Source organism: Miniopterus schreibersii (genome assembly GCF_964146895.1).
Source record: "Miniopterus schreibersii genome assembly, chromosome: 14".
Lineage (NCBI taxonomy): Eukaryota > Metazoa > Chordata > Mammalia > Chiroptera > Miniopteridae > Miniopterus > Miniopterus schreibersii.
Genome location: NC_138114.1, coordinates 46487148 through 46514033, shown reverse-complemented (window position 1 = coordinate 46514033; position 26886 = coordinate 46487148). Strand labels below are relative to the sequence as shown.

General features: G+C 44.6%; 1 protein-coding gene across 8 annotated transcripts in view; it reads right to left on the bottom strand.

Moving 5' to 3' along the window:
* VTI1A (vesicle transport through interaction with t-SNAREs 1A) overlaps nucleotides 1-26886 on the bottom strand; it is a 278815-nt gene that overhangs the window by 80981 nt on the left and 170948 nt on the right. For 2 of the 8 annotated variants that reach the window (XM_081158254.1, XM_081158252.1), the window contains exon 8: nucleotides 21949-22120. The exons of 4 other annotated variants lie outside the window; for them this stretch is intronic. Coding sequence is in view for 2 of the 4 variants with exons in the window: in XM_081158252.1 (XP_081014378.1) it covers nucleotides 22111-22120 (10 nt within the window). In the remaining 2 variants the exon portion in view is untranslated. Of the gene's footprint in view, nucleotides 1-21948; nucleotides 22121-26886 lie in introns of those variants that run through there. 2 more of the 8 variants (XM_081158251.1, XM_081158249.1) reach the window with 1 other exon arrangement.

Below are 26886 nucleotides of genomic sequence, written 5' to 3'. Positions count from 1 at the left end.
GTTAGCAAAGGCCATGTAGCTTCTGCCAGTCTTGCACTTGGAACTCCTCACTGGGGCCCCGAGCTGCCAAGGCTGAAGCTGCCATGCTGTAAGGAAGCTCAAACTAGCTCATGCAGAGAGTCTACCAGGAAAGTCTTTGAGACTAAAGAAGAGATAAAGGGAGAGATGCCCAGCCAGTCCCTGGCTACTCAGAGATTCTGTCTCCCCAACTCTTTTAGCTCGAGACTCCACCTGAAGACAACCTCACGAGATCCTGAGCCAGAACACCCAGCCAAGGTGCTCAATTCCAAGCCCACAGAAACTGTGAGAGATCATGATTGCTGTCCTAAGCCACTACATTTTGGGGTGAGTTAGTTACACAGCAATAGATAACCGGATGGGGAGGAAAGGGGGCCTGAAAGGACACACACCATAAATAATACAGAGAGCATATATCATTTGGAGCTAAGTCTTTTGAACCATGACCTCTAGACATGCAGATAAAGGTAAGAGAGAAAGGCTCCTTGTAAATCACCAAGTAACGCCCAACTCAGGCATGATTCAGAGCCCTTAACGCCTCAGCGGTGGGCCAACGTCCCCTCCGTGGAAGCCCTAGGTTTTCTCTACAGAGGAGCTTAGGGCAGCGAGAGGTAGGAGGGAACTTGCTATGAAGCTGCATTTGCACAGCAAACGCCGTCCTCTTACTCCAATTACACATTTGGGTGTCCCTGGCAGCGCTGGCGAGGCGCACACTGGCACAACTCCTGGTTCCCATCTTGCCTTTTTTGCTATTCAGTAAAACTGAACAGTTTATAGTTCCTGAGCACAACACATCATTTTCACGCCCCCATGTCCCTGTTTTCCCTTCTTTGGCTAACTCACACTTACTCTTCAGAGCCCAGGCCAGTCGTCACCAACTCCAGGAAGCCCAACAGGTCTAGGAACTCCATGTGCGCATCTATTGTTATATTTAACTTTATAATCAAATCCTTGGTTAGGTATGTTTTCTCACTAGACTGTGTACATTGACAAATAGATATAAATTATTTATATTTGTATGCTTATTACCTAGAGGACTGCCTTGTCCCAAGCTGGTGCTCAATAAAGGTTTGTGCAAATGAACATGTAAAGACAAGTCTTCAAAGGATGAATTTGGTGACAGGGTCTCCATGGAGTTCAAGCATCTGAGCTCCTCCCTACCTCAACTGGACATTTTCCTCTGTCCTGTAAAGTCCCAGGAGAATCCTCAATCAGTATTTCTTTCACGGCACTTTCCCCCACCTTGGGCCCTCACTGTCCCTGCCTTCCACCCTGGGCCTTCTCTTTACCTTGAACCCTCTCCAGATGGTCCACTCCATGGTGGCGGGCTCCTGGGGTGATCCCCATCCCAAGTGCCGAGACCGGTGCTTCACACACTCGGGGTAGGTTGGGCAAAGCAGCGCATCTTCCCTGCCTCAGTTTCTTACAAAGTCATCACCAACCCTGAAGTCTCTTCCCTGAGGCCAGCAACGCTGCCTCCGAGTCTGCCAAGCACTCATCTTAGATACGTCCAACAGGTGATATCAAGATGCACTCAAGTGATTTAAGGGGAACCTGCCAAAGTTCTCAGGAGCTCACTGTGCCCTTGAAGTAGGTCATCCTCAGGAGCAGTTGCTTTTCATCTACCCAGCAGGTGTGTGTCATCAAATAAATATCATAAAATGTCTTCCAGCCAGGAACAAATATCTGGCAGGGAAAGGAAGAACACAGGCTCGCTGATGACAGGTCTAGAGGGGGAGCAGGAGGTATTTTTTTCTTAACATCTGGGAAATAGTATTTTTATTAAGAAGAGGGTTCCACCCCCACTATTTATCATGTCCTTGTCCATTCACCTGCCCTGTTCCCCCAACTCAGAACCTTCCAAAAGAAACTGACCTCAATTTTAGAACTTCTATTAACACAGAAATCGGTGGTTTTCCATTTTTGTAAGATTAGGGAGTACTTAATAATATGGTACAATGTGTTCTTGAATATTCTAGAGCCTACCCCATTATTACATGCCAAATTACCAAGTATCACGGGACCCAAATATTAAAAAAATAATTATAAGGAAACATAAGCCTGTGGTTTAAGCTTGACTTCACGGTTATGGGTACACCTTAAAAGAGGAAATATTTGGACTCAAATGTGGGTAGGTTTTGGTTTTAATTTTATGCACATTACTTATAACTCCCAAAGCCAAAGATAATTCTAAGAGAACCATGAACACAATGTACATCATGTGAGATTGGATCATAATTATTTCAAGATGAACCGTGTAGACCACAACAATTTCTTACTCACATGATGGTGGGTTTTCTTAGATCAGTTTTTTTTTCTGATCTCACAGTGTTTTCCAGACATTCAGATACCATTTTCCTGACTTTAGCACATCTGAGAACCACCTGAGCTAGTATTTACTTAACTGTTTTCTGTATGTCAATTTGAAATTGGCCTTTTAACAACAACAAAAAATTTACTTCTTCTTAAGCAATAATAGCAGTCAAACCATGGGTCTGATGGCTACTTAAATTTGTTCAAGTAAAGGCTGCCCTGCTCAGAAGAGGCATGGCAAGTGGTTGATCTTTTCATTTGATAAATAATTTATTAAGCACTTACTATGTGCCCAACCCTCTCACAGATGCTGGGTTTATAGTAGCAAACTATAAACCTGCTCTCCTGGACCTTGCATTCTATAGAGGGAGGGAACAGTAAACCAACAAGTATGTAATATAATTCCAGGTAGTAACACGGGCTATGGAGAAAATGAAGCAGGGGGAAGACATGGAGTGGCCAGGGGGTTGTTTGAGCAGAGATCCAACAGACAGGTAAAGGTCTAGAGACGTCATAACATCACCTGTGCCATGTTCACTCTTATAAAACAGTTATGCTCCAAGATGTCTTAGGGTGATTTCCCTCCCAGTGAAGAAATGAGTCTCTCATGGACTAAGAGTTTCCACTGGGGACTGCATTTCTGGGACAGACTGGCTTAGAGGGGCTACAGTGGGGAGATTAAGAACATAAGGTGACCAAGAGCTCTGGAGAGGGGAAGACCTAAAGGCAGGGGCTAAATGTCAAAAGAGGTGGAAAGCACCAAAGGGCTCCTTCTGGCATTTTCTCTATGGCCTGGAGAGCAATCTCCATGTGCTGTAAGGAAATTATTTCATGTGCCAAACTTAGCACATGTCCAAGGGTTGCTGAGGTTCACTGTGGCATTTCTCTCCATTTACAGTGAGAGCAGCTGGTAAATTTGTTCCTTAAATATTTTTTTAAGAATCTGATTCTTAAGCGATTGACTGAAAACATCATGGATATTATAGATGAAACATGCTAATAAATAGCAGCATAGTCTGATTATTAAGCAGATGTTTTCCTCTGACCACGTAGTTGCTCATGTTCCCTGGAAGCTGACTGCGGGATGAGGACCAGGTTCCAGGAAAGGTGAGCTGGGCTCTCAGGGCTGGTGGACGTGAGAAGCTGCAATCGTGGCTGAGACGTGATAGTTGTGGGACTTTGAGCAAGTTACTGAACATTTCTAAGCCCCAGTTTCCTCATTCGGAAAAGAAAATGATGCTTCCCTTATAGGCTTGCTCTGAGGGTTAAGTGAAACAAAATGAGATCATGGTTATGTAGCACTGAGCATTTACTCCTAAAATAAATGGCAATCAAGATGCCACCAGTAATCATGATGGTAACGATAATTAAGAAATCACACACAAGGCTCTTCAGTTCTGGAGCCAAGAAGGAAAGCCCTGGCTTCTAGATCCCCAGAGCGTTCAGTAATAACTAGTATTTTGTGAGTACTGGTGCTCCGTTAGGCTGGCGAGGGCAGGACAATGGTCAGACAGGGACAGGAACTAGGAAGGGCGGGTCACCCACCTGGACCACAGGCCACCCTCCAATCTAACAGGGTCAGAACGGGAGGGGCAGCCGGGGCCATTCCAGAAAGTCTCAGGAAGACATGGGCCTCTCTAGGGGCGACACAGGGGTCCCACATCAGGAGCAGGAGACAGGAGGTCAGTGGAACGAGTCCCTCGCATCTGGGGCAGCGGACTGCAGCTTTGGTTCCATTGAATTTTAAAGGTGCTCAGCGTCTGTCACCCTGAATTTAAAAACAACAACAGGAGAGCACATCCTGAACCCATTAAGTCTGCATATAGCACAGTGAGGTGTTATGTAATCGAAATCCCTTGAACCTGCACCAGTCTCCACTGGCAACGGAAGCAGATCGGTTCATGTTGGGGGAGGGCTGATGGGAGTGAAGTTCAAGTGAAAACTGGGGTGGGCAGGTCTATCCTGATGCCCGATTTTCCTTAATAGGCGCATGTCCCACTAACCACAGCTGCCTGAGGAGGGGAATGACTCTCCACTGAGCCCCCCTCCCATTTATTCCCTTTCTTTCCTTCCTTTCTAGATTATACATTCAGTTGGATTTGTATCACTTACATATGCATATGTGTGTGATACAATGATTTCTCCCATGCAGCTCGATTATACCATTTAGCCCACATATAAGTACTGAGTCCTATTGTGGGTCCAGCAGAGACATCATTAAGAAGATGAGAATTTCCAGGAAGACTTTGATTTTTGTGACTCCACAGTCAGGAGCTTTTACCAAAAATACAGGAGGGGCCTCCAACTTGCTCTGCACTGGTCTAATAAAAGGAGAGAAGCCAGAGTAGATTTCGGGTGATTGCCTGGCCTGACCAATGCAATGTGACACCTACACCTTTCGGGCTGTTGAGGGAGGGGAAGGGAAGGAAGGTCCTCAGCAGGATGTAGCTGAAGCAGGCAGAGCAGTGTGTAGGTCCTGGGCAGGAAAGCAGGAGGTGCAGGCTTGATGACTAATTTGGTCACTTACTCAAATACTGAAGGAACAGAGAGGGGCTGGAGATCTCTGCTCTGGGGCTCCCTTACTGGTGGCTGTGAGGATGGGTCGAGCAGTGTTTATACGTGATGTCTACTTCCCTGAGGCTCTGCGAGTGTCAGGTGCCTTCAGCTGGACAATGGGCAGAGAACTGACGAGGACAGAGGGGGACAGGGGTTAAAACAGAGGACCACCACCCAGAGTCCACCGGATCGTGCAAAGGACTGAGGTGATGCCCGTTGTGTGGGTTTCTCTCAAAGCGTGACCTGATTTGTTTGGAGAACTCACTCTCTGCTGTTGTCCCAGAGGACAGTTCATGAGTCATGGATGACACAGAAGATGTGACTCAAGCAGCCATCACTGTGTTGTCTTCTTCTCCATCTGGTTTCCCCAGGATCCAGGGCGGTTCGCATGAACACACACCAGTCGTGTGTGCCAGGCCACTGGTCTTGGACTTGGCCAGCTCCGGGTCTCCTGCTGGCCTTGCCATTTCCTCACTATGGCTGGGAGTGATCCTGAACCTCACTGAGCTTGGGGACAGTACATGTGGGAGTGATTTACTCATAAGAATTTGCTATAGAAATGTCAGGAGCGATTATGATTAGTGGTAGGAATGCTTTTCATTGAATGGGCTAAATAAAACATGTTAAACAAACACAACTATGAAAAAAAGCACAAAACTTGACCTACACTGACATGACCCCCAAACCTTAGCGGTAGAAAGTTTTTCTCATAGTAAGAAAAGCCATGATCTGGTCCTAAAAAACCTAGTACATTTGTTAAACTTAAAATCCTGTAAATTATTCCTTGGTAAGGGCTATTCTGCACAATATGATGATTTGGGATTTCATCAAATTAATGTCACTAGATATGCCTTATAATTAGGATACAATATTTGAAAAGTTTGAAAAATGAGGCTATTCATTAACTCATTGATTTTCCTATGGATTGGGAACCTGAATTTAAATGATACCCAAAAATATAACTAGGTGAGCTCAAAGAGAGAGGAGCGGGTTGCGAGTCTTTAAATGGAATGCAGTCGTTTAAAATGCTATTACTATTCTGATTCTCTGAGAACATTAAAACTGCCCATTAAATGAAAATCTAATAATTGGCCCAACTGAATTGTGACATTTTGTAACCTGTTCAGAAATGCAGAAAATTGTGGGAAAAAATTCTTTTGAGGCAGAATTTGATTTGCAATGTAGCATTATTCCAAAAGTCAAGGTCCCCATGCTCACACCCACAAAAGAACAACATTGCGGACAGACTGACGGAGCTGAGGAAGACTCTGGAGGTCAGAGCTGAGGCATATGGCTCAAGGCTCTCCAAGGTTAAGTTATGTTACTGGTCTGGAAAAAAATCAACAGGTGGGAGCATGAGCTCTGAGTAAACCTCATTTTGAAGTTGACCTCTCTTTAGGCATGGCTTAAAAACACAACCAAGGTAGGTCATCGCGTGCTTTTATACAAACCACCTACGATTTCTAAACTCATTCGGCAATATCGTTAAAGGGATGAAAGTTAAAGACATTAACTGGGGAAGAATCAATAGTTCCAAATCAGAAGTTTAAAAATTCTCATGGGCCAATGGTTACCAAGCATCTTCTCTGTGCAGGGAACTGGGTCCAGGGCTTTTCGAGAGTCAAATATGAGAGGATACACTCCTTGGTCTTAAGGAGCTTGCCATGTAGTGGGGTGAATGAGACAGCTACTGACATAAGTAAAACTTAAGCCACACAAGATACGTCAACAGAAGCGGCACAATCAAAGCAACATGGGGCCTCTCTTGTTGGAGGGAGCAGGAGAATGTTACCCCCATTCTTTGAGGATGTAGCATCTCAGGGGATGTGATGCTGAAAGGTGGGCAGGATTTTGACGGGGGAGAAATGGAGGTAAACGTCCAGGCAGGAGGAAAGCATGAGCAAGGTGAGGCCTGAGGCCTGTCCGGGAGGGGAGGAGTTGGGTCTGGCTGGAGTGCAGGTGCGGAGCAGTCGGGGAGCTGGGAAGGACCCCGGGGCCCACAGGGGCCTGCCCAGGCATGGAGGGGCGGTTCTGTCGGAGGGCAGACACTGCCGGGGCACTGGGACCTGGGTCAAAAATCTCCACCCATAAAGTCTTTATCTATAGAAATACAGGGCTCCAACTTTTTGTCTCTTTCCTGAGGTTTTTGTTAGCACAGCACTCAGACACAAACGAGGAGACCCCCAAAAGGGAGCACATTACTGGGAAGGAGTGGTGACTGAGAAAGCAAAGGTCGGGCGCAATCAGGCATTTAAGAGGAGGGAGGTGAGTGAGGTTAAGGGGAAATACGGCGGAGAAAAGGTGATATCTGATCAGAAACACACGAGGATCAAATATTTAAAAGTAGCATCTTTCCCAATTAAAAGGCACATCTAGTGACATTAATTTGATGACATCCCAAATCATCAGATTGTGCAGAATCCCCAAGAAAATGTAAAGGCCGTGGTGTAAAAAGCCACCGGCGACCCTGGGGACAGCACCAACGTGCTCGCTGTGGATTTCTACCCATCTACCAAGGACTGCTCCTTACATTCCTGTGAGGGAAACTGTGTGACTGTTCCGCAGCCTCTCAGGACAATATCTGATGTCAAGGGGCAATGTGCACAGGAAAGTGAGAGTGGGAAAGGCTACCTAACGGATACGTGTATACATGCAGAGCACTTGGGCATAAATGTGACGCGTAGCATTTATTGGTGTGTTTGGCTGTTAAAAACGAGATCACTGAATGGGGGAAATATTTGGAATGTGCCATGTCATGAGAAAACGTCTTCAGTTCTTACTTGGAATAGTCAGGGACTCTTTCCTGTCAAGAATACTGTGTAATGCCTCAGTTACCAGCAGAACACATCCCTTCAGAAATACCTCTAAGAAGGATACCTAAAACAGAGTTTCCTCAAGACGTAGCTGGCGTGGCATAAAATATTAGACGACTGTTGCCACTTTTATGACTTCCATTTTAATTTATTATTATTTTTTAACCCTCATCTGAGGATATTTTTTCCATTGCTTTTCAGAGAGAGTGGAAGGAAGGGAGGGAGAGAGAGAGAAACATCGAGAGAGACACATCGATTGGTTGCCTCCCGCTCGCACCCCTACGGGGGCTGAGCCTGCACCGAGATACGTGCCCTTTACCGGAATTGAACCCGGGACCCTTCAGTCTGTGGGCTGATGCGCTAACTACTGAGCAAAACTGGCCAGGGCCCACTTTTATGACTTTTAGAAAACCTGTTCTCTGTGTAAGGAATATACAGGGCCTTCCTTGAAAAACACTTAAGTATCGACACAAACACCCCCGAGCTTACCTGCGCTTTCGTAATCAAGGGCACGCGATATATGATATACGGACCCGCCGCTCCGCGCATCTCAACACGCCAGGTGCAAAGTGAACGTCGTGTACCAGAGCACGGTGGAGCCCCGGCTTTTTCAAATGCAAGTGTTTCTGGATCATTTTATATTTCTGCAAAGCCACGGTAACGCACGTACCCTGCACACGCATGACAGACGGTTTCGACTCTGCACGTGAAATTACCTGTTTTGTAAGCCCGGGGACACAGGGGAAGGACGGCCCACTTACAGGAGAGAAGCCACGGCCCTCACGTTGAACTTTCTGGGTGTTACCAGGGCGGAGCCATCTAGCAGGAAGCAAAGACACAGCTGCTTTCTTCGGGGTGCAGACTGTTACCGACCTCCTACCTAAACAAACTTCGCCGGGAACGGGGGTGAGAAAGTTGACCGTGTACTTAATAAAGTGCAACCAGGACTGCAGCTGCTAATTTGGGTTTGATGCTTTACAGCTGAAGGTAGAAAACAACGTAAAAGGCAATTATGTGAGCCGAGCAGATTTTTATAGTTTATAAGCCAAACTCAAATAAGTAATCTGGCAAATTCTATATTCTTTATGTTAAAATAGAGCAACTGCCAAATTAGGACAATAACTTAAAAAAAAATTATTTATAGTAGCAGTAAATCACAGACAGGTTTCTAAAACTGAAGGTGCCAATAAACCGTTCATTTGTTCATATGTAAAATATGCATAGAAAAAGGCATAGAAAACGCATATTAAAGTGTTAGCAATGGTTCCACGGCTGATAAGGCTGACGGCGAGTTTTATTTCGTTCTCTATACCTTTCTGAAGTTTCAAGATAGTCAGCAATAAATGCAATTAATATCTTAAAAATGCCTAAGTTCTATTTTTTAAATTACAAATAGTTCAACAAAGTCACCATTGTTTTTCAGAAGAAAACTATGGAAACTATAACAGAAACAAAATGCTCGGAAGCCTATTTTAAGCATGAAGAAAGCTTCTATTGCCTTAAAGAATTGCTGGGCTGTGGGGCTGCTGCTGGGTGGGAATGCAGATTGGGTTTTGTTGCTGCGTAACAGGTAGGGGTGAGGCGAGGCCGTCCTGAAAACACAGGAAAGGTGGTGGAGTGAACTGGTAGCAAAAGTCCGGTTTCTTTAGTGTCTGTTGGTTTTAAGCAGTTATGGTTCAGAACGGGAAAGGCTGGAGAGGGTATATGGCTGGAGATGCTTTAGAGAGATTACAGGAGAAAAGGCCTTCACCCCAAATCCTTTCATGCAGAACAGTAAATACTCAGGTACTAGCTTGGTCTCTCTCCTACTTCATTTAGCAGTTATTTCCTTTCAATTTAGTCTGCATGGCAAAATATTGAAAGTACAGAGACCAAAGTAGGTAAGACTTCCTACGACCACGCTCTCACCACCGGGAACAGGCATTAACGACAGGCACAACAGTTATTTAATTAGCACACACTGATGAACTTAACCCTCTGTAACCACTGTCTTCTCCTACTGCTAATTCTGTTTTTGATGTCCAATGAAATAAAGTAGCCGAAGAGTAATTAAATGTGTCCAGTCTCTTCATCCCTCTGGCTGTGATGACTGGGTAGCCCTCCACTGCTGAGGTTTTCTGAGAAGATGTTGGAAAGGCTTTGAAACAACTCAAAGGCATGTTCTCAGGAGGTGGTGACTTCACAGGAAAAACCCTAATATGAATGGGCCTGTGAGCAGCGCTTTCCTTAATAATGCACATGCGTGGAGAGGGTGATTTGCAATTATTCTCAAATATCGGCCGAGAAAGTGATAATGCTCTATGGAAAAGCTTGCTGTGGAATGAAATTCTAGGCTACATTTGCGTGAACCTGACTCTCATGAAAAGCAGTCGATAGAAGGTTGAGGAATATGTGCAGGATTAACGTGGAGCTGCTCCGGATGAAGTCCACCTGCTTGGTCTCTTCCTGCTCCTTGGCAACCTTCAGGCGGGTGGGCTGGATTTTTAGGGTTCCTTGGAACCCAGTTTGAGAATCGCCACTTCACAGCATCCCTGGGGGTACTGTGCATCGGCTCATTCCACACAGATTCCGATCCCTTTTAGCAGCTTTCTTTGACTGCGACGGCTAGAAAGCTAAGAACTATTTTCGAGTTTCTCCTGTAACCAGGTTCCGCGAGGCTGATGTCTGTATAAGACCTGGAAAGTGGGTGTGAGCAGCAGGAGGCGGCTGCCTGGGAAGAGACAGCATCTTCTGGTGTGTGTGTGTGTGCGTGTGTGTGCGCGTGTGTGCGCGTGTGCGCGTGTTAGGGGAGAGGGTTAGGGTTAGGGCTCTCTGGGGCAGCTCTGGCAGAGACATGGAGGCTAGTGGCCGTATCCTGGGTGACATGTGGGGTAAGCCTATAGCACTGAGCTCTCCCAGGCCGTCTGACTGGCCTCTTCTGCTGCTGTGTAGCATCCAGAAAAGCTTCACTGGCTCCTCTCATAAATGTCTTTCTGCTTAAATTAGCCAGATGATTCCACCCTCCTGAACCTAAGAACCGTGACCAATGCAGCATCTCCGAGCAGAGCCTAATGATCTCACTGCCTCGTATGAGACGTCTTCTCATCGCCCCAGGACTGGATCCCTACTGAATCGAACACTACTGTTACCACGAAGGTACAGAGGAAATGCTGGTTAAATCACAGCACTCCAGTGACAGCGTCACGCTGGACCACTCCGAACATTATTCAGCTATTTATCAGTGAGACAAGGTCTAAGTAATATAGGTAAGGAACGCTCAGTGAGCAAGGGTGAACCACTGCAATCTTTAACTATGTTCACTTATCTGTGTAAAGAAAGCAAGGTATTTAAAACAGAGATCTCAATTTCTTGTCATTTGGAGGGAAGGACAGAAATGAGCCACAAACTATCATTTAAGTTACAACAGAAGAGACAGGAATATAAAATCCTTATGATAATTAACAATGAATCTGAATTTGATCACTGTAGAATGACAAGCTTAAGTTTTTATGTTTTTTGTGAAAAATACCAGAAGAAAAGAAAAACTGGGCTCTTTATCTTTAAAAATAATAGATTGTCAGCAAAAACTTATATATATATGTTTTATATATATATACAAGTATTATATATATGTAAGTTTTATATATATATATATATATATATATGTGTGTGTGTATTTCATTATTGAGAGCACAACTAGTTTTCTTCATTTAGAAAACACTATTTGAAAGAAACCCCCTTTCCCATGGTTTATTTTATTTTCTGCAAGTGACTGGACAAAGGGTCAGATGATAACTTTAAATATTTAAACTGGTCAATGACAGTCAAGCAGTCGGACATTTCTCTAGTTTACTGCTAAGTACGGAGTGCCTCAGCGGTAACCTCAAGAACAGGGCATGGCTCCCTAATGAGTTGTTAGTCATGAAGCCAGGAAGTACGTAATTCTGAATTTTAAATAAGGCCGAAGAATAAACTGGTTTATAACAAATTAAAAGCACCATAATTATGCAATATCATGCGATGCATTAGAAAGTCACACTATGCATATATCAAAAAACTACATTAATAAAAAGCTAAGTCTGGCCCTTCAAGACCTCAACACTAATTGGAAAGGATTTTGACAGAACATCCTGAACAACTTTCACTATCAGTTTTGGCGAGCTATTTTCAGCAACCCAAATAATGATTACTTCTACCCTCTACAGTGCATCTATCAAAAATCTAAGATCTGAAAAATATCATTAGTGAGGCTAAGTGAAGTAGCCAATGTTCAGATGCCACAACCTGAATGTGAATTTATCAGTGTGATGTAAATGGTGCGTACGGGCATTTCATTTTCCTAAATTTTACTTTTATATCGTCCACTGAAAATATACTGCATGCTTATACTTATTTTACAATATATTGTACATTAATTTTTTTTACATAATGCATTATATTCCAACTTTTAGCAATACCTCAAAGAGCATATATTCTGATCACTTTAAAAACACTTCGCAAAGTCTGATGATTTAATAGACTTAATTCCCAAGCAAAAATATTTCATAGCAAGGGCCGATTAACCTTACAATGAAAGCAAACACATGCAGTAGTAGATATTATTGGCGAAAAGTATAAAAGGTATAATTTTGCCCATAAAAGCTTATTCCTGCAACCACGATACAGATTTACCCGTCTTTTCTTTGTTGTTGTTGGAATCAAAGTCATTCATTAAAAATAATAATTAGATCACTATTTCGTTTAAAATAAAAAAGGTCTCGCCAAAAAGGAAGTCCAGTGAATTAATACCAGAGAGTACCAGGTACCTATTATAAAAATACAGTTTATTAAGGTTTTAAAAAAGGCAGCTGTGTGACACATTAATGCCTGTGACTAGTCTTGGTTTTAATACTGGATTTGGTGCCACTAAAGTCCCCCCGTTGAGGTGAAATCTTGGTGACGTGTGTCTTTTTCATAGATGGCCACAGACACTGTGTTGGCTGAAGGGCGCTATTTTGTGAACACCTAGTACTTAACTTTCATCAGCGTGGACGCCCTGCTCAATAAATAAGCGATGTGCTCCAAGTCATAAAGTCAGGCATTATAGAAAGGACAATACTGCGGCCAAGTCCACCGCAGCCCCCTGTCCCCCATCAACCCCCCTCCACAAAGGAGGCCTTGCTTCCCGGACCCTCTCCTCGGGCCCGGGCCCCGAGCTCCCAGGCTGCCTTCCTTCGCTCGCTGAACCGAGCACTCTCACACACGCTCATGCTCACGCCGCCCCCGTGCCAGCCGAGTGCGTGAACGGCGTCCTTCGCGCGTGGCCCCTTCCTTCGCGCGCGGCCCCTTCCTTTGCGCGGTGATATCTGTAACTCACGCGCCGTAGGACTTCCAAAGCCGATTGACTCGTAATGTAATACTCTTAGAATCTCCAGAGTCATTTCGGCATTAGTTACAAATACAAGTTGGCTCCCTGCGTCTCTTAACGTTGGGAACATGAACCTTTAAGACTCGGAGATCAAATACCAACGTTCCCCTAGGAACGCCGTGCACATCTGCATTTCTGGACATAGGACTTTTTTTTGTTGTTTTGTTCCTAATCAAGTATAATCTCACTTCATAACTTCTACTTTTGGCTCAGTGCTACCTAGATTTCCAGGCAAGCGAAGAAATGAAGGCTGAGGATTTTGTGCTTAGAGGTTTGGAAATTTGGCAAAGGCTACACGAAAATGCGAGTATTTGATCTTGAACCTCGACATACTGAAGTTCAGTTAAACTACAAAGAAACCCAAGTGAGGCTCACTAGATTCCAAATCTGCACCTGTGTTTGGATGTTGCCAGGTATTTGTACTAACAATTCTGTGTTCAGGGCAAAAACGGAATGAAGGGAATGAAGAGCCCCCCAAATTTTCCTCTGGGATCTTCCAGCCATTCGAAGTAATCACTAATTCCTGCTTACATCTCCGAGTCAGGCATCCAAGTGCTGCTATTCCTGGCTGATCCTGTTCTGTGTTAAATGGTCTGATTGTTAGTCTCTGCATCTGGGTCCAAACCAATTTAACATGGAAAGTTAGCTCAAGGATTCCAGTCACCTCTGAGTTATCTTTAACGCCAGCTACGAAGACAGCTTGAGTTATTAATGCACAATAATGAAAAATGCTCTTGCCACCCACCAAACTCAAGGGTATCATTCTTAGCACCGTTTCCTTAATACCGACCTTTTAGAGTTCAGCCAATGAAGTAGAATTTATTTTCAAATAATTTAATTTAGCATCCATTAACACTCCTTGGGACCTGAAAGCCACAGAATTGAAATGATTCTTACATTCAGATAATTGTGAGCACAATTACCTGGGAAGGAAAATTTGCATGAAGATTTAGATAGGCAGCCCTGAACTTCACCAAGGTGCCGGTACAGACTCAGTGTGGATTTAATTTACAAATGCTTTCATGTAATAGCTGTAACTTTTATTTCTTGTTATGCTTATCCACTTTATAATGTTAAAAACTGAAAAAAAAACAATCAAACAATCACACAGCAGCATAACCAGGAATGATTAAGGGAAGAATCTACTTCATCCAAAACTGATTTATACAATAGTTATAGTTTGTGTCTGAACTCATTTATTGTTGTTGGTCGAGAGCCAATATGAGTAATGGTTAAAGGTATGGGTTTTATTTGGAACCAGGCTTGCGTTCAAATTCTAGTTCTGCTACTTATCAGTTCTTGGACTCAGGATAAGTTAATTATGCTTTTTGGGCCTCAGTTTTCTTACCTGTCAAATCGCTTGTTGTAAAGATTAAGAGAGATGATTTATTATAAAGTACCTAATACAGGGCTGGCTCATAGTTATCTCTCAATAAATGGAAGCTGTATTTCATTTGTCAGCATCTTTCCTCCTCTGTAAGCTCTTTGATGGGAGGGCTGTTTCCGATACTTCTCTGTACATTTTATAGGACTAGCCTTGTAACGTGGTAGGAAAAACACTGACTTAGATGTCAGGGGACCAGTGTTCAACATCCAACCTCACTACTTACTAGCTATGTGATTCCTGGCAGAGTACCTAAGCTATCTGGGTCTTGGTTTGCCCATCTGTAAAATGGGGATATTGTTTTACCTCCCAATGTTCTGATAGAAATTAAAAAAAAATGTGGACATACACATTTTGTAAACTGTAGAGCACTGTTTAAATTTAGGTTATTGTCACACTTCTGTTCTACTTGAATTAAGAGCTACTATTTTTTGAGCACTTATGATATGCCAGATACTGTGTAAGGATCTGTAAGTGTTGAGCCAATCAATTCAACAACCCATTTTACGGATGGGGAAGCCTGACCCGACTCAAGCCCAAGCAGTCCAGCTCAGAAGCTTACACTCTAGGCTGTCACATACTGAGTCCCATAAGATTAGGAAGAAGAGGCAGCCTTTTGTGAATCTGTCAATGGCTGGTCTAGACAGACAGAGTGAATGGGAGACAGTCACTTTGCCTAAGGTGATGGCAGATGCCATAAGGGGGAAAAAAAAGAGAGAGGTTCCAAACAATCAGCCTCATGAAAGGCCAGGCCAACCTTTTTCATTTACATTCAGATTTCTGCAACACAAGTTCCCTATTCTGGTGTATGTATATTTTCCACTCTGCTGAAATTGCCAAGTGAAACTTAAGAGGGGAAAAAAAATCACCTCGATTCCACATCTGGCCACGAGTAAGCCTTTAGAACTTGGCTGTTTGGGAAAACACAAGTAGACTGGCCAGTGTGGAAAACAATACCTTGTGAGATGACACACCCATCGCTGAAACACCTGAAAAGGCCACCACTCAGGGGTGGAGTAGACACAGAGGACCACGGCGATGGTCATCTCCACGAGGACTCTCTTCTCCAGACAGACGGAAGAAGCCCCAAAGTGGAGGTCATCTAGCAGAAAGAGTGGTGGCTTCACTAGGCACCAGTCTTTGGCTGCATGCAACTAACCAACATTTTCTAGAAAACGAGGCCCGAGACAATACTCTGCCTGTGCTCCCCGACGAGCGCACACAGGGTGTCAGAGCATGTGTCTGAGCATATGTGAGCAAAGAGCATAAAGACGTGTGAGGCGGGTGTTAAAACATCAGTTCAAACATGTGTTTAACCATGTGTGAGCGAAAGGGTGTTAAGCCATGTGGTAAAACAAGTGTTAGAGCAGATTCGATTACAAATGTTTCTCATTTGGTAGCTTAAATTATTTTCTGCCTAATCCAGTGTTGCTAGGCAATAGCTCTGTGTTGTCCTAACTTAACGCAATAATTTATTAAACTTAAAATATTGAAGCTGGACTTTTTTTTTTTTTTCCTGTCTTGGTTTCATCAGGAAGAATTTACATCTATAGTTTTCAATAAACACAGTGGTGTTCTCCTGGCGTCAGCAAAAACTTGGGTAAGGCTCCCTGGGCAGGAAGGCAACAGTCAGAGTCGAGGGGTAAACCTTGCTCCGTGTGGGGAGGCAATATGCGGAGTGTGGAAAACAGCGGCTTATACATTCATCTCGAGGTATGATAAGCCACGTGGGCCATCGACGTGGGGTGACCGTCACAACTAGGGCACCGTGCCACAGCTAGGATTCTGCTTTTTATTTCTAATTTTTAAATGCATATCCATAAATAACACTGCTCTGGGAAACAGGGATTTTGGCAGTTCTGTTGACAGTGAAATGCGACGGAGACAGGCTTTAAGGTTTCTCTGACATTATTTGCTAAATCTATTAGCTTATGAATCTGCAATGCTGCTGGAAGCTTCCATTCCAAAGCAAACGAACCCTCGTATTTTAAAATGTAAATGCACAAACATGAATGTTACTTTAAAAAGAAGGAAGGCAGACCAAAAATCCGAATGTGCCCTGCTACGGGGAGCAGAAGACAGTTTAAAACAAATATACATATGCTAATACCGAGAAAAAAATGTTCAGGTAGCAGCTTTGTTTTCTTGTTATGAATCAGGGCTCTGTTGTTTCTCTGTTGAGAGCGGATATATAGAATCAAATATTCTTTTTAAAAATACTAGGAACAGAAGAAAGGCAAGAGATCTGCAGGTCTGTGTCTACATGCCATTTCCTCTGCAGTACTAATTGATCTGGCTCTTTGTGCTTCACTAGAATGATTTGTGCATGAATGCTATTTGATTATACGTAGGAAAATGTTTTTTTGATCATTCTGAATAAAGAAAAATCGATAGAGCCATTAAAATAAAAATATTGCCTTCCCAATCACCTTTTGCCTCGAGATCATGGAATGTTTTATTGAAACCAAAACTGGCCAGAGAGAAACAAGCAATTAGAGCGAGTGTCTTCTGCCAGCCACCCTCGTAGCAGAGGTCACAGGATTTCTGAATGCTTCTCTCTTCCTGTTCTCCCGTGTCCCTTAATGATTTGTTCCTGCAGTTCCGCACCTACTTGAGGAAGCACAATTCCTCAGCAGAAGAGAAGCGGGGTCTCTGGGTGCCGTGACCCGACTCCTTTGCTTAAACACCTTCCGTGGGGCACAGGGACAGAGGCCGGTTATTATCTCTTCTCGGAGACTCAGCCCAAATTAAGAAAACGAAGGAACCGGCGTCTGACCAAGGAAATAATAGAGGATGGCTGTGCACAGGTTTGCTCGGTTTATGTCTCACCGTTTCACTTTGACCAACACGAAGTCACTGGTGAGCACATTTATTTCAGCAATGCCACGCTTCTTCAACATGAAGACATTTCACTTTCAAGAGGGCAAAAATGAACATAGAGCGGAGCCCAGGTACTTGGTCAGTGCCCCGCACCCTGAAATCTGAAGCTGTCTCCCCCAGGTGAGGCTCAGGAAGGACACGTGCGCTGCAGACACTGCAGGCCACTTGTCGACCCCAGGGGCTGGGGCAGAGAGCCGCAGGCAGCGTGTTCCCGGGCCCTCGCAACCAGCTGAACTGTTACTCGGGCCCAGTGGACTGAAGGCCAATCAGCCTTCAAACGAGCGGACAAGCGCACCCCACTTGATGAAAATAGAGTAAGATACCCGGGCCTCGAGATAATGCTTCTGCCTTTCCCTGCATGGGGCCGCTTGAAAACAGATCCCAATTTTCCTTCATTACATTTTCCTCCCGACGTGGAATACGTGGTGACAAACACACTGCAGGCAAGGAGAGGGAGGAGGCCCCTCCTGCCACAATCCGTCCTCAGGGCGCCCGGTGTGACGTTAGGCGGAGCAAGACGGTGCTAATACGTCCTGCATAACAATGCGGACTTTCCAACTTTGCAAAAGGCAGACTTGAGCCTCTCCTGCTTTCGGTTGGAAGTGACTGTCATTAACCTCAGGGGACCGGCCACATGCGGAGTGAAAGGCTCCTGCAGGAGTCGGTTTCCCCATCACCAGGGGCCTTGCATTCCAGGGCTGCCGGGTGCGGGGAGGTGCTGGCCCATCGGGCACACGATGGATGCCCCCTCAATGCTCCCTCCCTCTGCCTCCAGCTCTGCGCCTTTCTAAGCAGTGAGAGAAGGCCCAGCCAGTGTGGCTCCCGCGCACCGGCAGGTTGCTGGTTCGATTCCCGGTCAGAACACATGCCCGGGTTGCTGGCTCAATCCCCAGAAGGGGGTGTGCAGGAGGCAGCTGATCGATGTTTCTCTCTCATTGATTTTCTCTCTCTCCCTCCCTCTCCTTTCCTCTCTCTGAAATGAATAAAAGCATATTTAAAAAAATAAACAGTGTAAGAAGGAACTATCCATAATTAACTGGTGCCATATTTGCAATGCATGCATTTAAAGCAAGCTTGAAAACTTTCACAACGTCCCAAATCGAGACTGGGCAATTGCCTCTTGAGGTTGGTACCACTTCCTTTTCTATAAACAAAACCACCTCAGCAATTATGGGGAAAAAGCAAAACCAATGCAAATAGATCAACAAATCTGTTTATCTTTCTCACCTTAAACATTAAGAAAAATATTTTTTAAAATCAGATGCTTTTTATATATCTAAATACTTATGCCCGTTTTCTTCTACTCAATACATTTCTTACCAATGTTACAGAACTAATCAACCCCCAAATTAGAAATTTGGAACTTCCGAAATGCTTTATGTAATTAAATGCAAATGTTTTCATTTGAAATGACAGCAGTAAACACCAGGCAGAAAAATTCAGGGTAGGTGCTATGTTAAGATGAAAATTTCTCTAAGAATCTTAACATGAGGGGAATGAAATGAATCACACTTCTGTCAGTTCAGAAAAGTTTCAGGAGGTGGAAGAACAGGCATCCCTTTGCTCCCATGGGTTTTGGTTCTTTATGTGTTGACTCCATGTTTGGGTGCCCACGTTGCTCAGAGTTGGGGACTCAAAGTGAGAGGATAGTAAGTATTTCTGTTTGCTAATGGTATTTCACCAGTGGTGGTAAAAGACATTCATTCATCAAACATTTATCGAATGCATATTATGCACCAGGCTCACTGACATGAAGAGACAGATGAAAGCCCGTCCCCTCCTCCAGGGACTCACAGTCTGAGGGGGAGATGGGCAGGGAACCCCCCCAAGTACAGCCCGGCCAGGTTCCCATAGTGCTATGTGCAGTCCACTGGAGGTACCACAGCTGACCTTAGGCACATAAAGATGATTACTTTTTGTTTTAAATATTCATGAACTCTCTTAACATTTTATTTACTTATTCATTTATTTTAATATGTGAATTAAAATAATAATTGGCATGTTCCAACCATGGATAATTCTCTGCGTGATATACCTAAAGAAGGTATTTAAGTTTAAAACAAAAGGGTGTCCATTTAAAGAAAAACAGCAGTGGAGGTGTTAGGCAGATAGGATCCTCCCTCCCCAAAATTGTGATGGTATTACTCAAATCACTGAAGTTTGGGAAATATCGCAGACCAACACGGGTAAATAAAGATGCCATTTTACAGATGTCAAAATCCTCCACGCACACCCCCTGGCCTGAAACAAGCAGCCATGAAAGAGGCATGCAGGCTGAGAGAGCAGGGGGAGGGGCAGGACACTCCCACAGCTGGGGGAACTCGTGGTAGTTTCCAGAAAAAGCAAACTTAGGATAAGGAGAGGATGTGCTGAAAAACAGTACTCTTACGAAGCCCCTCCTCGTGTAGAACTGCGGAATCTTCAGTTTGGATGGAACCTTGGGAATGAATCGTGTGCCATACAATCTGTAATTAACTGTAAAATACTTCCCTGTAGATAGTGTGACATATATGTATATATTCGTTTAAATCCACACCCCAGAGCAGTGGCCTCATAGGAGAACACACGTCGGGGTGTTCTGTTTACATTCAAAAGACTAATGAAAAACCAGATTTCAGAAGCAGCTCCTAACAGTGTGGCAGCTATCTTTATCTTAGTAATTAGCCACTCTTAATTAGCATAACTAGTAACTGTTAATGAAGATATTAGAAATGGCATTGAAGCTATGTGGACTGGCTAGGAATATTGTCCTCAGCACTCCCACGGCCTGCATGGATTCCCCTGGATGGGGTCCTCAACCCAGGATTTGGACTGACTCCTGTTTCTATCACTTACAGGAGGAGCCTACTACCTGGCTTTCACTAGAAGGTTAACCGATTCCTCTCGCTAGAATATTCTCACATCTGCCTCAAGTGAATCTTTCTTGCAAGTTGCTGTCAATACCTTCTCCCATCAGAACAGAAGGCTGGGACTTCATTGGGCCTGCAGGACAAGGTGGAGGGCTGTTTCTGTGCCTGCCTCCTAAAACATGTTTCTAGCTATGGCAGAAGTCATTCTGAGATTTGCCTTCACCTTGACATATTACTTGGGAAGCAGGCACAGCCCTCAACTACCTCCAACTCATCTGGTTCCAACGGCAGCCACAGTTTACCAGAAGGAACCTAGTACTGTAATAGTGAAAGACCAAATTTACTAGAGAGTCAGATCTCAGGTAAATTCGCTCCCTCAGAGAGGATAAGTGAGTTGCCCAAGGTCACACAGCTAGTTAGCGGTAGAACTGAGTTTCGAATGTAGGCCCCTGGTTACTATCTTCCTGGTCAACTGATGTTTGTTGACCAGGGATGTCATCCCAATCGTCTATGGAACTTTTAAACAATGCGCACCCTCAGGTCTGGCCCAGAAGACTGTAATTGGGACACTGGGGGGAGGAATACAGGTATTTATGTTATACACACACACACCCCACACACGTCCTGGACTATACCATGATACTGGCACCTAACACTACACATACAAGAATCACCGGACTATACCATGATACCAAGAGGTACTAAATGTACAATGCCCACCGCACATTTTCCATGGGCCTGGCCCTGTGCTGTGCCTGACATGCTGTGTATTACTGCATTTTCACAACAGAGCACTGAATAAGCTAACCTGAGCATTTTACAGGTGCAGAAACTTGCGCTGAGAGCAGTTAAATAACTTGTTCAAAGTGACAGTCTATAAATGATAGGACTGAGATTCCAACCCTGACTTGCCTTTCTCCACAGATCCCGCACTTAACCATAATGTCTTACCACACACCATGGGGCATAATGTTGCTCAGAAGAATTTCTAAGGCAGGGGCCACACATCCACAGGTGAGAGGTGGATAATACACATGACCAAGATGGATCAGGCAGGAACGGGGGTGGGCTGGAGTCCCTGTGCCTCTCTAGAGAATTCTGAGTTTCCTTTGTTGATAGCCATTTTGAATGTTTTAGGAGTAACTAAGCAGAGAGACTGGAATGCTCGTACATTGCTACGGAAATGCAGGATGATTTAACCGCTTTGGAAACAGCTTGACAGGTTCATATAGAATTAAACATCTATTTATCATATGACCCAGCAATCCCACCCCTAGATGTTTACCCTGGAGAAATAAAAGCCTATGTTCACAAAAAAGATGTATACACAAATGTCACAGTGCCATTATTTATAATAGCTCCAAATTGGAAGTAACATACATGTTCATAAACTGGTGAATGGATAAATAGATGGAATATGCCTCACTATGGAATATTACTCAGCAATGAAAAGGAATGAAATCCTGATACACACAACAACACGGATGAATTTCTAAACCTCTATGTCAGTGAAAATGTCATACACAAAAGACGACACACACTGCATGATTCCATTTATAAGAAATTCTAGAAAGGGCAAAAGTCTATTGTCAGAAAGCAGGTCAGTGGCTGCCTGGGACAGGGATAGAGGGAGGAAACTGAGTCCAGAGGGACTAGAGGACACCGTTCCAAGTGGGAGAACTGGTCTACATCTTGATGTGTTATGATGGTTACACAATTACATACCATGACCAAAATTCATCAAACTCTGCATTTAGGACACGTAAACTTTATTATAGATGAATCATATCTCAATTTAAAAAACAAAACAAAACTGTGAAGACCAAAAAAAAAAAAAAAAAGTTCTGCAGGCCGCTTATGGCCCCTAGACTTCCAGTGTTCAACCGCTGGGCTCAGTAGGGAGATTCCGTTCTAGCTGCCCCTGGAGAAATACAAAAGATGACAAGACGTCATCCATCATCCTCCCCGAGGCTGGGCTCAGGAAGAGTGGTGCAGTTGTGTTCATCTGCTTCTTCCACAGTCTCTCCTCCTCCTCAAGGTGCAAAATGCTCCCATGCTGCCCCCTGGCTGCCCTGCAGCTCCTCCCACAGCACCCCGCTCGCATCTCCCCGGGCAGCTCCCACACCGCCTGCCGGTCAGCCCTCCTCCCGCCTCCTTTATTCCAGGCGGCCCCCCAGTGCTCTGTGCCAGGTGGACGCCAATTTCACCTGGCGATCACACCACCAAGCAGGTGCCGTGACTGACACTAATTAAATGATCAAGTACTGACATCTGACAGCTCATGAAACCTTCACCCGAGTTCAGTAACCGCCTTTCAGTCCAGGAGGGAATACTGGGGGGAAATGGGCCTATTTCTTGAACCCACCACATCTATGTCCGCCTGCCTGCTTTGTTTATATACACGCTTTGTCGTCGATATTATTAGAAAGCACCTGGAAATTAAGATATGCAAGTGGCCCGTGTGGGTGGTAGAGAAACCATCAGAACTCCGAGTGCTCTTACACCCTAGGCCGAGGCGCTCTAAGGCTTACTAGCGTCAGCTCGTCAGCTTCCTGAAAGACAGCTGAATGCGGACCACATGCTCCTTCTGGGCTTTCCTGAACCTCTATAAATGTCACAATAACTGGATTAGAAAGGAAGAGACTAACTACACTATCAAGTAGACTAGAGCAGCGCAAGCCATCACGCTGAGTTAAAAGGAAAGGCGGCACCTACCATTGTATTAAAGCCACGTACTGAAAAATACCAACATGTGAGTAAAGACTAAAAAAGTGATGAAGAGATCCCTGTAGGTGTGTTGGGCTATGAGCAAATTTTTTTCCTTTTCTTTTAAAAAATTTTCTTTTGCTTTGCAAATACTTTGTATTTATGCAATAAATACAAATCAGAAATCACACAGGCTGGATCAACCAGCCAGGACGTTGGGGTCACCTGTCACCCATCCGTTAACGTCCCTGTTGACTACTCACACGGCCTTCTTCTTAGGCGTTTAAAAGGCCCAGGGATTGATTTCACGGTACCCTGCCAGGTACCTGCAAGTATTTCATCAGCCCTTTAGTCACGCTGATGAGGACAGGCACTCCTTCTGAGGCTGGCTGCTAAGCATCCCCATTTGCAAATGGAAATGAGAAAGGGAGAGAACTTGATTAACGAGGCAGGTGCGCGCCTAGGAAGAACCCCAGCGCTGAGAGGTGACTTTCATTGGGAAATTTTAAAAAAGTGAAATCTTGACAAGACATATGGTTAATACATTTTCCCCCAAAGCAAAACTGGGTTAAAAATTTCAAGTCCTATTAAAGCAAAGCTGTTGCTTTAAAAAAAAAAAAAAAAAGAAAAAAGGCAGAAGCATGCTCAGGCCCGGTTCAGTCGATGTTGTGAAGCTTGACTGCAGCCCACGCAGGCTCTCCGGACTGTGGCCTCCTAAAGTCCTCCAGGATCAGCTCCCCTCCACTCCTTTACCTACTTAGTCTCAGCAAATAATCTGATTATGTGATATGCCGCAGAGCTGTGACAACAGGTCACCCTGGTGCCCACACAGCATCTGGAGAGACAGCAAAGCCTAATGACCAAGAACAACCTCTGAAGGAGGCATTTTGGGCGTTGGCCCAGGGTGGTATTTTGGGGTGCATGATGGCTCTAAAGAAAACCCCCACCTACACACACAGTCAACTTGAAATACCTTTCAGAATTATTAGAAAAACACTGTGAAACCTGGAATGTTCAAGAGGAAATAAGAACCTGTGAAAAGAAACAAATCAATGGGCTACATGAAAACTGTGAAGGGACTTGGGTCTTTAATAACATTCATTCTGCCCGGAGCACATAGTAGGTGCTCAACAGAGAACAATAATGGCAAGAAAAAGTGGAACCTAGACATTTTCAGGCCACTTGACTCTGCCAAGCTTTTATCTCCTGGGCGGAGGGTGCAGATGAGAAGGAGATGACAATTGGGCACAACAGCAAATGTGTTGGGAGGTGACACACAATCTACTGTTAAAATGGGGACATCAGAAAATAAAAGGCGTGAATCATAGAGTTGACAATAAAGAACTGATCTGAATTATCTGCCATGCTTGCCTGAAAGATGCTACCTCCCCGTCTTTGTTCAAGCCATTTCCTTAGCCTGGAATCCCTGCTAACTTTGCCTGGGCAAATCTTACCCCTCCCCCAAGGACCATTACAAAGGCCATGTCATCCATGACAGTAACCTCCAGACTCCGGGCACCGGGCACTGAGGTTTCCGATCACCATCCATGTTGAGTTAGCCCTCCCTCGGCACTCCTTATCTCTCCCTGACTAGGATGTGAGTTTCCTGAAGACAAGAGTCATCTTCCATCCGTATATACCCAGCAAAGTTCCTTGCACATATCTGTGGAGTGAATTACCATTTCTATAAAAATGGGTCCCAGGATGAGAGCATTAATAGGGGAAATCAGCTCCTGTAAGGAAGCTGTTCCCGTTGTTGTTTTTATCCTGGGAAGGAGTATAAAGATGTGTGAGGATGCCTGGCCTACACTGACTGTCTTGTATGAGGCTGTCATGACATGAAGCGACGCATACCTGGGTGGCCTTCCAGGTGCATCAGTGGACTCCCTCAATGAGTAAGAAGCCACAGCTGCCTTTCCCTGACGGTACTTGGAATGATTCCCTAAATCCTGCCTCACTATATTTCTTAGAGGGACACTTATACCTCAAAGGAGATTCACCTAAAGAAACTGGCACATGGGATTTCGTTTTCCCTAAGGCTTCCATGTCTTGTGTCAGTAAATCATCAATAATTAAATAGCAAGAGTTAAAACGAGACCACCCAGGCGTACAGGCCCCAGGGTTGGGACACAGCAATGGTCGGTATGGTCCCCTTATCCCAAGCAGTTTTAAAGATCACCCAGTTTCCAGCTGAAGGTAGTGCCTGGTTGATGGCTCCTCATGCTGCACCTATTAAAGTGCCCACTGAATCGGAAGGAAGAAATAGAAGACGATGGAGATTTACCCCCAAACTTTCATCACAAATTGCCAGAGTCTGGAAGGGTTTTCTACTACTACAAGTATATGAATTGGGCTGACAAATGTAGGCAGTGGTCCACCTCCCACAAAGCCTGCTACTAGATAAAAACATGCAAGGTCTGTAACCACTAGACGCCAAGCAGCTGGCTGCCTGACAGGTGGGTGCTGTAGCCTAGGAGGCATCGGGGCTGCTGTATTTACTCCCCCTTCCCCACACTCATCTTCTTTCTCTTCTGTAGCTGGGTACTAACTAGAGTTCCCAGGAAAACAAGAAATCAGTACTGGGCAGGGATGGGCAGGGTATGACAGAGTGCAACGGAGCCTAGAAGTGTGGGTGGGGGAGCTAAACATGCGAAGCAGATGCCAGTGGTACACCCAAGGTTTGAACATTTCTCATGCCAGAGTCAAGGGGTGGGGGAGGGAAGAGGGCCCATTTCGTTCGCATAAAGGCCGAAGACAAAGGCCTACCTCCAGACAAAGCGGGGCGTATGAGGCTGCCATCCATTTGCAGACCCAGGAAGACGTTTTAAAAAGTAACCAAATCACATTAAAAACGCAAAACGACATGAGGATGATGGAAAAAAAGAATCCCACAGAACAAGGGTAAGGAAGTGACATCCCGAAGAGTCAGGAGAAGAGCGCAGCTCGGAAAATGAAGTGCTAACGAAACCAAACAATGTTCTTGAGAACTGTCCGGCGCTCTCAATGCAAACAGTAAGGGGGTAGGGCCTTTCCGAGTGAGGGGGACACGCGGGAGAGTAAGGACTTGTGGCACTGGGAAAGGTGAAGGGCAGGAGGGGGGCGACGGCCGATGAAGAGGGTCCAGGGACCAGCGCTGCAGCACCAGCACCAGCGCACAGCTACCCGCCGAAGGCAGGCAGGAGGCTGCGAAGGGCGGACTCAGTGGGGCCGGAGGTAACTCAGAACGAGACGAAAAAGAGAAGCAGAAATGGTACAAAGTGACAAATGCGGAAGATGCAAAATAGAGGTCTAATGTGAGAATCACAGGTGTTTCTGAAACCAGGGAATCTGGGAGAGAAGCCACAAGACGTGATAGAAGGAAAGGCTGCCCAGGGCAGAGGGAAGACCCGAACCTGAGCAGCAATATGTAGCAATAAGCTAGAAAAAAACCTAACATAAAGAAAATATTCCTACGGGGGAACAGTGTACAACCACTATAAAGAAGAATTACATTTTTAATGGCGTGAGACAATGCTTTCAGTACAACCTTGATGCAAAGGGTAGAATATAAAGTTGTCCATGTTGACTGATCTCAATCATGTAAATAAAATCCAGAGAAAGAGACTGGAGTGAAATACGCCAAGGCTTTAACCAGTTGCTCCCTTTCACTGTGATTACAAATAACTTCCTCCCTATATTTTGATGAGGTTTTGTTTTTCTACCAAATAAAAGGTTTTTAAAAACTTTCATTAGATTTTTTTTTTAAATTAGGAAAAAATACAATTATGAAGACTATGGATTTAGGATACAATATTATTGAGAAAAAGCAATATAACATTATACAGGGATTGTGACTGAAAGACTGGAAGGGGATGCTTGTATCGAGGGAGTAGCTTGTTTCAAGGTAGAGGGATTAAAAACAACTTCTTTTTCTTCTAAACATTTCCTTTAATATTACTATTTTATGCTTTATGGGGAAAATGTGATTTAAAAAGAATGCCC